The 12282-nt window shown below is 42.3% G+C and overlaps 1 protein-coding gene across 2 annotated transcripts in view; it reads right to left on the reverse strand.

The window, feature by feature from the left end:
- Positions 1-4556: 4556 nt before the first annotated feature.
- The window catches only part of AOC1 (amine oxidase copper containing 1), a 303383-nt gene continuing 295657 nt past the window's right edge, over positions 4557-12282 (reverse strand). For both annotated transcript variants that reach the window (XM_086940930.1, XM_086940931.1), the window contains one exon: positions 4557-6087. In XM_086940930.1, the coding sequence (XP_086797056.1) occupies positions 5812-6087 (276 nt within the window). In that variant the 3' untranslated portion in view covers positions 4557-5811. The remainder of the gene's footprint in view (positions 6088-12282) is intronic.

Here is a 12282-nt window from a genome sequence, read left to right on the forward strand (position 1 = left end):
AAAAGGCCTTTGATAGGGTTCATTGGCCGTACCTCGAGCTGGTTCTTGGGAAACTGGGGATCGGCGAGAGGTTCCGCACTATGATCTTTAATTGCTATAAGAGGCCGTCAGCATCGGTGCGTGTCAACGGACACAGCTCTGGCAGCTTTGCCATTGAGCGCGGCACGAGACAGGGTTGCCCCCTTTCACCGCTCCTGTTTGCCCTCTATATGGAGCCGTTTGCCCAGAGGATCCGTGATAACCCGGACGCCATCGGAGTGAAGATGGGGCAATATACGCATACTGTTAGCTTGTATGCGGACGATGTCTTGCTGACCCTGGATGACCCTAGGCGGTCGCTCCCTGCCTGCGTCCGGGAACTGAATACCTTTGCCCGCGTGGCAGGCTTCAAGATGAATATGTCTAAGTCGGCCGCCCTGGACGTGTCCCTCTCTGTTGACACCAGGCGGGACCTCCAGCGTCTTTTTCCTATGCAATGGTCCTCCTCCACAGTGCCTTACCTGGGGATCTTGCTTGCGCCTTCCCTGCCTGCAATGGTCGCTGCTAACTATTCCTCTCTGGGCAAAAAGATCAAAGAGGAACTCGGCCGATGGAACAAGGGCCTGCTCTCGTGGCTGGGCCGTATCGCAGCGGTGAAGATGACCATCCTGCCTCAGATCCTGTATCTTTTTCGCGCCCTACCTCTCCAGCCCCCTGTAGGTTGGATACGACAGACGCAGGCAGACATCTCCCGCTTTGTGTGGCAGGGCCGTAAACCTCGGATGAAGCGGGTCCTTTCCATGCTCGCCCCGGAGGCGGGGGGTCTCGGGGTCCCGGACCTCCGGAAGTACTTCCAGGCGGCACAACTTCGGTATCTGGTGGAGTGGAGCCGGTGGGAATCAGACAAGCACTGGCTCTTTCAAGACCAGGCAGTTGCGGGCCGTACACTCCAGGAAGTCCCGTTCCTGCGACGCGCTCACCGCCCGCCGAACCTCTACGCCTCTTTTATCACCCGGGTTCCGCTGAGAGTGTGGGACGCGGTGTGCGAGCTTCGCGAGCTCACCACTTTTCCATCGCCGTTCACTCCCATTGCTGGCAATCCAGACTTCACTCCGGGCCTGGAACCGGGGGCCTTTTCCCACTGGGTTAGCGCCGGCTGCAGGGCGCTTTTCCAGATCTACGGACCGGAGGGCGTACTCCCCTTCCAGCAGCTCCGACAGGAGTTTGGCCTGACGGAGGGGGACAGACTGCGTTATATGCAAGTCCGCCACTGGGCTCTTCAACCCCCGGTGCGCGACGTCGCTGCCCGTCCGATTACGCCCTATGAGCGATGGCTGGTAACCCGGACCTCGGATGCCAAGCTTATCACCGACTTGTACAAGTTTCTCCAGCCCCCGCCGTTCCATTACCATAACCCAGGGAGGGAGCGCTGGCACAGGGAATTGGGCAGGACCTTGAGTCACAAAGAGTGGGACAGGATTGCGTATCGGGCGAGGCACTCTGCGTACCACACTGGGCTAACGGAGACCTTTACTAAGGTGTCCACCTATTGGTATTACACCCCGGAACGGCTCTACGAGATGCGCAAAATCGGCGATAAAGGTTGCTGGCGCGGCTGCGGACAGGAGGGTACCCTCACGCATATTCTCTGGGAGTGCCCGGTGCTGTCGGCCTATTGGAAAGAGGTCTTGGATGAGGTGGACAGGCATTTTGAGATTGAGCTCCCGCGCTTCCCTGCGTATGTCTTGCTAGGCCTCCCCAATGACCTGATGTACCCGCTGAAGTCCCGCAGGGGGAGGCAGATTGCGATTGCGCTGGGCTCCGCAGTTCAAAACGTCCTGGTGCTCTGGCGTACCCCCACTGCCCCCTCTATCACTGGGTGGTTACACAGGCTCTGGCAGGTACTGGGCATGGAAAAGATGTCGCTGACGGTGGCTGGGAATGTTGACCAGTTTGAAGAACTCTGGCATCCCTTTTTGGCACTGCTATCCACGGAATTTCGCGAGCTCACATGCCCACGGTACCTGCGACTTCTTAGGCTGACGCCGCCGGCAGCTCCAACGGAATGAATGTGCGGGGTTAGGGGTCTGGGGCTGGGGGCGGGGGGCGGGGTTATATGCTTCTAAGGCTGACCTTCGGACGGGGATGTTGGGGTATTGTTTTCCTCCTTTTCTTTCTTTGCTTCTCTCTCTCCTACCTTTCCGGGGTTGGGGGGCTGGAGGGATGGGGTGTTTTTTGCTGTGTTGCGGGACGCTATTTCAGCTCGGCCTTGCTGAGGGAGTGGGGGTCTACTGGGGGTCATTCACGATGCCTTATTGCCCTAAGACTTATGCCTTGTTACCCTCTGGGGCTTCCTGTCTCCCTAATTTCTTTCTGAACCGCTGCAAACCTCGCTTATTGTACTGTATGTTCGTTTGACCTCCTATCCCCTTCCCCATGTTTTTCATACCTTAATAAAATACTTTAAACCTAAATGGAACAAATTACCGCCTGAACTGCGTCTTGAGCCCTTGGAGACCAGGTTCCGGTCTAAACTCAAAACTTACCTATTTGTCCGGTAGCTGGTCCGTCTCCCCTACTTTTTGGATTCTGTTGTAGCCATCTCACCATAGCGCGGGGACACGCCGGGGCGCGTAACCAGGCGCTTTATAAGCTTCCCTATTATTATTATTATTATTATTATCATGAATTAAATGTGTTTATTAATTGTGTCATTTTACATGTAGCTAAATGCATTAATGGAAAGTGCTTTGATGTTATGGCAATTTCCTAAATTTCACATGATGGTTTCTTATCTTAGCCTAATCTTGTAGGCCTGAAATGCAGTTCCCTGAAAAACTCTTGCTTTTAGAATTAACAGTGTGAATTTCATGTGTGCTGTGGAATTTGTTCTTTTTCACGTTTTGTGTTGAACATTAAAGAAGCATTCTTCTTAGCCAGAATAATATCTTTGTTTTGCTAGTCAGGTAAGGAGAGAAGAAATTACAATCATGTGGCTTAAATCCATAAAGGAAGGTCATTGCATTTCACACAGAGGAAAGTCAGGGAACCAAGGTCAAAAAGTATCGCAGGAAGAACACTGTTGTCCCGTGTAAGTTTACCTTCAGGACCGTACCGCGAGCAGATGGTGTGACCCGCAAGGAATCTAGGGAAAGTTACCTTTGAATAGTGTAATGTGAAAGTAGGGAAAGGGACCACTTCTTTTTTGTGCCTTCAGAGAGAGAGCAGCTTAGAACGAGCTCTGTCTTGGTACCTTCATGCTACAGGACCCATGTGGTGGAGAGCCGTCTTAGGAAAAGCCCACATGCTGACACTTTTTTACCCTCCACCTGGAAATGCTTAAGTTGGGATATCTTATTTGTGTTAGAGTAGAGTTAGATTTATGCTTCTTATTCACCAACCCTCAATGCAGGGGAATTTTGACTCATGCTTCTTGAGCTTCTGCATTTTGCTTCTTGAGCTAATTGTGTTGCTTATGCTGCAATGTCTAAATTGGACACACAGATTTGGCGTTAGGCTAATTCTGATGTATTTTTATACTCTGGTATTGAGGTGTTTCTATGTTCAGTTATTTTTGGCTTACTAACTGTAAGTAAGTTGTCCGTGGTTACTATGTGTCACAGAGAATTATTGATTGATTGGCATTTTCATGACTTTTCCTCCTTTACACTTTCATGATGTTAAAAAGAACCATCGGATTGTGAGTCTAGAACAGGCCTAGAACTTGAAGGCTCAGCCCTTTCAGTGGGAACTGACACGCACCACCCATGCAACGTCTTCCTGGAACTTAGCAGCACAGTGTTTTGTACTGCGTTGCATCACTCTGGATTTATCAAGCCACTCAGGGCCATGCAAGGTGGCCTTGCATGACTTAATAAATAACATTTAAGGGTTGCGTCGCGCATGCACCCTGTTGCATGGTGCAAAATTGACACTACCCTTACAAAAATATGGCCCCAATTTAAAATAAAAGAGCAAAACATTTTGCTCAGTTTTTGCTACCTTTTCCGCAAACATACTCTGTCATTTAAAAAGTGATGGCATTTATTTCAATATTTCTTATCAGCAAACATAATGTGAACCCAATTTTCACCATGTTTTTGCTCCGGTACAAATATTGATTTTGCAGCAAATATGTGGAAAGCAACATACATTGATTTTCCTATTTCCATTGACACCAGCGCAAATTTCCAATGCAATGGCCAGGAGTCTTTCAAAGGTTAATTAAAAAAAACTTGTAAGATGCTATGAGGATGATACATCAGTGCGGATTACCTGAATAAATTGACAAAGCAATAGATCGGCTTGTGTTAGGGGAATTGTTTAGTAATAGTTGAATGTCTGAGTAAGGCTGTACCCTCTAAGAGAAGTGGTGCAAAAAAGAATCAGAAAAGTAAGTTTGCTTTGTAAAAAGTGAATACAGCAACTTACTGAATAGTTCATATTTTTGACACAGTACAATAATTTTTGTTTTTTTTAAAGAAAATCTATTTGTGCGTGTATGTGTTTATTTTGTAAAAAAAAATCTGTAAATCCAACAAAATGTTATGACAGAAAAATAAAACAAAAATGGCAAATTGGGAATAATAATGTATTTGTATTCAGAAAAAAGCACCCAATAGCACTTCCTTGGCAAACAAAGCCATAAACCAGCAATTATAATTCTGTTTTGTCAGCTAAGTAAATACACCAAAAACCACACCCTAAAAAGAACTACTTAATGCACACCACCAGAGCATAAACGAAATACAAATGGGGCATTGTAACCATATATAAAATCCCATGGCCCTAGTGGCATCTCAGTCAAGCAACTGCTAACCACGAACAACAAATAAAGCCTAAAGTATGAAAGGAGTTGGACAAAGTTTATTCTGCGTGTAGTTCTTATTTAACCTCCATGAAGAATTGATAGTATGAGTTTCCCACCTTTTACTGAAAATAAAACACTTGCTTCATTAAATCTATCAGCATTTTTATTTCACAGTCAAAAGACAAGTTAGAGCCACTAGTTTGTATAAGGGGGGGTAATGGATGAAGGCACATTATGATCCAGGATTGATATTAGATTTGCTACTCTTTATTTAATACAGGGCAAATATTCACAATACAGATTGGTATATTATGAAATGCAGCCCAGTTTCTGAAGATTGAATAAACTATGTATGGTATTGGAATATTTCTTGATAAACTTTGAGATTTACTTTAGTTCCTTCCTTTAATGTTGTCTAGACATGCATGCATTATTTTTTAAGGGTACGATTGGGGGTGGATGGTGAGTTGAGTAGGAAGAGGAGGGCTCTTTTTGACAGGTGGACCTGGGTTGCTAAAATTCAAGACATCTTATACTGGGTGGTAGGATGTCTTAACTATAAGGATATTGAATGCATAATTTAGGGTTGGTCACATAGAGGAGTGCAAATAAAATGAGATGGGACAACCATTAAATACATTGCTTTAAATGTGGTCCTCTAGAGTATTAATGATTTGAGTTGTTACAAATAAGAGTATTGTGTTTACAGAAACATTAGAGAGAAAAACATGGTTATCAGTTTGCACTAGTAGACTCATAACTAGATAGACTCAACCTATGAGTGCCCTGTTTTTCAAAGTATAGGTCTTATTTGCTCATCGTTACTGCTGCCTCTTTGAATTCACTAGCACAGTCACTAACGTGTGTTGTAACTCTTTTGCATATTGCCACAACATATCCAGTTCCTTCCCGCTGCACAGAGCACTATTATATCTTAAGTAAGATATTTTCTAGAAGCTGGCTGAACAGTCTGTTGTCTCCACTCATTTTAAGCCTTCAATATTTGTGTAAGACCCTCTGGATCAGTCCTGACGATAGGTTCCATTGTACTGGAAAGGCTTCTCTGCAACACATAAGCCAACAACAGCTGGTGTCCAGCGCTGGATCTCTGCCTTGGAGAAGGAACTGTCCTTTGGCCGCACTATGACAGTGCTCCTAGAGGCAACTGAGGGATCTTCATCAAAGAAGTTGAAGGGTCGCAAGAAGAATCCAACAGAATTTGCTGGAGTGGCCGTGTTTGGGATATCTTCAGCATGGGGGACGTGCAGGAACCCTACAGTTACCCAGGCCACCAGATCCTAGAGGAAAACAATAAAATAATTTAAGTATTTGAATCAACCACACGTGAGTAATATCCCTAGTCTATTCACAAAGGAAGAGAACAGATTCCTTTGACACATAGGCAACCCATATTCTGCAGAGCACTATACTGGGATTTTGAGACAAATTGAAGAAATTAAATGAACCCATAACTATTGTGATTTTTTGTAGACAAAGTGTGGATTACAAGTTTGGCAGATGTCCCTTCATTCATACTAACAGTGGGCAGACATCAGTACACTCAGGGCCATATTTATGAAAGGGTTTGCATCACTTTTGTACCACACAATGTGATGCATGCAGGATGAACCCCCAAATGCAATGTATCAAGCCATGCAAAGCTGCTTTGCATGGCCCTGAGTGGCTTGATAAATCGGGAGTAACACAACGAAGTCCAAATCGCTGCATTGCATTACTGTATCCAGGGAAGGCATTCCGTGGGTATTGCATGGGTGTTCCCACGAAACTCCCATAGCTTTTGATGCATTCTCTGATTAAACATTTCTGGTGGACCTACAAATGCACTCAAATGCTACGCCTTTCCAGGTGAGGTTTAATGAGAAGAAATATCTTCATTTCTTCTTGTTACATACTCTTTCTTCGTGTGTTGCATTCTGCAGGACACACAGATAGAGGAATGTGCATCAGGGGATTGCTTTTGTGCAGGAAGGTGCCCCTTCCTGAAACAAAAAAGTCCTGAATGCAATGCAGGCACCTTTGTACCATGGTGCCTGCATTGGTGCAAGGCAGTCCATGGTGCACCAGCACTGGGGAAAGGACCGGAAAGGGCCATATTGTAATAAATATGGTACATTCCTGCCCTTTCCCTGTAATGCAGTGCAAAGCAGCATGGGGACTTGCTGCACTGCTTTAAGTTACTTTCTCATAAGAATGGCTCTCAGAATAGAGCAGACAGGACATCTACTAATCACAAAACTATACCCACATCTTGTATTGCATGCGTGCAACCTATTGCTGACTTATTAACTTTATTTCATAGAGCATCGAAAAAATCAGACTTGTTCAGTGAGCTCAGAATATTTTTACACATTTTTTAGTGTTAGTCGCTATCTTCGTATGTATGTACATAAATGTATCAGTTTAAATAACAGAGAATTATCCCAAGGATGATTTTGCTAAAAACCCAGGCCCAGATTTAGGAAACCCATGCATTGCCATTGCGTCACACAAGGCGACGCAAGGGAATACAAGGGCTCAAGTGAGATTTGTTAAGCCACGCAAAGCCACTTTGAGTGGCTTGGAAAATCTGGAGTAACACAAGGCAGTGCAAGTGAGAAGGCGTTCCATGGGTGGAGCGTGGGCGTTCCCACAAATCCCCCCATGGATTTTGGTGCATTCACAGATTTAAAAGACTAGCAAACCTGGGAATACATCAATATACTATGCCTTTAAAGTGGCTTTGTAGCCGGTAGACAACTTTCAACTACAACAACATTTTTAATAGAAGCATTGGACTATTTTAATAAAAACAATATAGAGGCAAAGGTGTGGTTTTTAGATGCTAAGAAAGCTTCTGATCTAGTGTCTTGGGACTGTCTTTTTATAATTCTTGATAGATTTGGCTTTCCAGAAAGTTTTATACAAATAGTAAGACGTTTATATAAGGGCTCGCAGGCACAAACAATAATTAATTCCAGAAGTATGGGTACCTGTAATATAAGTAGGGGTACAAAACAAGGGTGCCCCTTATCCCCAATTTTATTTGCCCTGTTTATAGAACCTCTAGCAATACCGATCAGGCATAAAGCACTACATACTGCACCCCTACAGGGGATGACCAATATAAAACTATATGCCGATGACATTGTTTTATTTTTAAAACCCACGGATAGCATTCAGAAGGAAATGTTGGGGATTTTCAGAATTTCAGGCGATAGGTGGTTATAAAATGTATATGGCCAAGACAGAAATTCTGCTATGTAATTGTTTGGTTGATACATTAGTACCAAGTTTTTGGCTAATATATAATCCTCTGCCCAAGAGGTACTTGGGGATACATGTGTTGGAAACAGTAGAAGAGCTATATAGCTTAAACTATGTTCCCCTAGTGCAAAAGGTGAAACATTTACTAGTAAAATGGAATCAACTTCCAATATCAATAATAGGCCAGGTGGCGCTTCTACAAATGAAAATCTTACCATTATGTAATGTTCTATGGGCAGCAACCCCATGTGCACTACAAACTTCTTTTTTTAGAGAGCTAGATAGCTTGTTCACATCTTTCTTATGGGCCAACAAGGTACCATGACTAGCGCTAGCCACTTTGAACTACCCGAACGATGAGGGAGGGTTGTACCTCCAAAACATAAGGGAGTATTACCACACACATTTTGCACACAATAATCACATATTTTATTCCCAGATTAACTCTCCAGATATGGATAATTGTTTTATGGAAAACATATTAGATGAATATAAAATCACAGATCCAATGAGGATAGTCAAGAACCCGAAGAAAGTTCGGTATAAGGTCCTCCAATCCCTTTCAAAACAAAAAAACCCACTGTTAAAATTCTATGGTATTACTCTAATAAATGACTCCACAAGACTGGCCAACCTTTATATTAGGGAGGGCAGGTTGTTGCGAAAAGGTGTACTAAAGAAATGGGAGGGAAATGGGTACAGACAAGTGGGAGACTTTCTTATCTCACATGCCTGGAAAAAGTGGTCAGAGATAGAGAATGGGCTGCTTCACTCCAGGGATATGCTTATGTGGTCATTTATCCAAATCAAGCATTTCTTAGTTAGTATCGACTATAGAGTGCTGACAGCAAAAACAGAACTAAGAGAAGGATTACAAGAAACAATGGATAAGCGGTCAGTATGCGCTTGGGTGAAAATCATTAATGAAAATAAATCCTCCGTCATTTATGAAAAAGCTCGAGATAAATGGCAGAAAAAAGAAGGCCTCTAGATCATCAGAGCAGGCTGAACTATATTGAACAAACTTAATGTGACAACAATTAGAGGCACCAGTTTTAGAAGAATGCAATTCTACACACAATGGTTAGTATATCAGACCTCATCATTTCTCCATAATAAGAATGAGGATATGTGTTTTGGCTGTTCTTGGGATTGAGGAGGTACATGGTTTCATATTATCTGAGATTGCCCGAAGATCAAGTACCAACAGTACATGCTCTAATTATCAATACCTATATTGCTGTCCTGGGATGCTCACCAAATGTATATTATGCAAGAGGAATGTTTATTTATATCAGCCCTAGTGGCTAGATTGTTAATTCTGCAGAATTAGCACAGTAATACTCTACCCACCTTCCAAGCCTGGAGGGCCAAACTCTAGAAAGTAAGAGAGTTAGAGAGACACTACGCTTTAAGATTAGGGTCTCTTACAAAATTTGAGAAACACTGGAATTTCATAGGAAATTAACCTGTGATTTGGTTAAAAAGTAATGGTAAAAGGAAATTCTGAAAATTGCGACTCTCTTCTGTTATTCCCTGTTCTGCATATTCTTAATCAATGTTTTTAATACTTATGTGATTTAAGAATGAATTATGTATGTGATAATGATGCCAACTGAAATTGAAATTGAGCACCGTAAACACTTTATTCTGTACATGTATCTTAAGTTATGAATTGAACTCTCAATAATAATTTAATAAAAATATACTATGCCTTCCAAGGTGATACATAATGAGCGGAAATATGAAGTTGTCATACCTCGTTGCATTGTGTGACTTGTTAATAAATCTGCCCCTTAATTCTCCCTGAAAGTCTCACACCTTGTGCAACCAACACGACCGTCCTCACAAGATTGTGAGCTATTGCTAAATAAGAAAACAAATCGATTTTACAATGCAGGAGTCAAAATCATTTATCCCTTGAGATTTTTCACACTTTCCTATTGCCACTGACTATTTTGTTTGGTGTTTTACTTAATTTTTTCCCACTAATTTAAGATGACATCTGCTCTGGAAGTTCATGGAGAGCAACATGACAATTCTTCAGTGGAAGAAGTTCACTCAGAAAAACAGAAAGCATAGTTTGGCAGGTTTTTCTTAATTCCAGTGGGCAAAAAAAAAGTAAATGGCAGGAAAGTGTTGTGCAGTCTGTGCTAGGAGATTCTCTCTTGTGGCAGTGAGAGGAAGTACTCATGCGGTACTTGAATCATGTACAAACATCTCATTACCATACATGGAACCCATCTGGCAAGAGCAGAAACAGAAAGAGAGAGAAGAGCCAGCAAGGAAGATCTTGTTCTGGAGAAGCACAAGCAGGCACATCATCTACTGGCGGACAAATTGCAGACTTCACGATTACTATTCCGGAATTCAAAAGTTTTTCATTTTTTGTGCCCAAAAGGCAAGGGAGAACTCAGTGAAGGTGAACAAGTTATACCAACTTTACTGCACATCACTAATGCACACTATTGTTCATTTTTTACCCGAGCACTTACTGTTCTTGTGTGCTTCTTCTTCCTAAAGACATTTCAGTTTTTTTTCTAAAGAAACAAAAAAACACCCCCAAAATACTAAATTGTTAAAGAAATCCCCAAAAAGGAAAATATGTTAACAAAAATAGTGTGAATGTGTCTTGTTATGACTATTTGTATGTTCCTGAGTGTTCAAATGAGTAGATGGTTGTGTAAGTGATTGAATGTGTGATTGAGTGCATGCACTAGCGGCTGTATTAGTAAGTGAGTGGTTGTATTAGTCTCTCTTAAAGTGAGTGACTGGGTGTGTTACTAGCTGTATGAGTTAGTGGAAGGGTATGTCAGCAGAGCATAAGTGTGAGAGAGTATGTCAATAGATCAATCAAATAATCTTTATTTGGTTTTAGATATTAAAACCAGAAAAGCACATATTAAATACAATAAAACAGTAGTAACATCTAGTTAAAAAAACAATCCCCACAGGGATCAGGTGATGAATTAAAAATAACTTGTACCAATGTGAATGCAAAAATTCGATGGCTCCAATATCATTCATGCTGTACCAATAAAACATTTCAACCAGGATCAATACAGTAAAAGAGAACAAGCTAGTTAATCGCAACTAGATCTAAGTCTGATGACCGATTTTAAGAATTTAAGTACATAAAACACAGTGCTACCTGTCAGCATTTGTAAAAAGATAAAAGATGGGAACACTTGTATAAAATTAGCCTTTTCAGAATCCGGATTATGAAGGACTTTCTAGGAATTTCATACAAACTACAAAACATCTTAAAATTAGTATGGAGATTGAACATCGCAGCCACAGACAGCAAAGTTTGGCCCTCACTACAACCCCCAGGATGAGCAAGGAGGAGGTGAAAGAGATCAAACCTGAACCTCATTAGCAGGAATCTTTCATACAAGTTTATGAATCTCAGTAAGTAATGCTCAGCTGACTTGGAGGTTTTTAACATGATAAAGCGACGTACACTAGGCTTCAGGAGCTCCCGCGCTTTCCTTGCCATAGAATGATGCACAAAAAAAGTGATCTTTAAAAGGTTCAAGTCTCTCTTAGTTGTCCGGTCCGGATTGGTAAATGTATAACCTTTCTCGATGCTCGTTGAGCTCACTTCAATGTACTTGAGCCACGGTATGCGTGGAGCGTTATCAAGGACCAAATAATCTTTTAGGATGAGTTTATTCAATGTTATCCCCTTACCAGCCCAAGTGTTTAGACATAGGGATACAGGACAAAACGCTATCAGGTCAGTTATATATGACATACCAAGCTCCTCATGTATTGTGAAAGAGGGGGTGCCTTGAGGAACGGATAGAAGCTGTCTCAAATGTATTTTCCATGATTTGAAAGTCTTCAGTCTTAGTATACCCCCAAATTTCACTGCCATGTAATGCCTTGGAGAAGTGTAAAATTTCAGGACAGAGGGTCAAAACTCCGGACAAAATCTCATGACAGAAGGTCAAAATTCATAACAAAACTTTGGGACAAAAGGTACGTTTTACAGACACATCAGAGGAAGCTGCTTATAACCAATTAAGTACAAGTCAAAATAAGTTTTATATTAGGTTGAGACAATTGTGCACTTCACGTTTTTTCAGTATGCGTGCGGCTTTGAGCCACTGTGCAGGTCTTTTTGTGGTATTTCATATTATAATAATCTATTTATATGGTTACTGCACTGGGATGTCCAGTCTGATATTTTGTTTACAACTCAGGGTCCTGAGCAGGCATGTTTG

The sequence above is a fragment of the Lissotriton vulgaris genome, chromosome 10, assembly GCF_964263255.1.
Source record: "Lissotriton vulgaris chromosome 10, aLisVul1.2, whole genome shotgun sequence".
NCBI lineage: Eukaryota > Metazoa > Chordata > Amphibia > Caudata > Salamandridae > Lissotriton > Lissotriton vulgaris.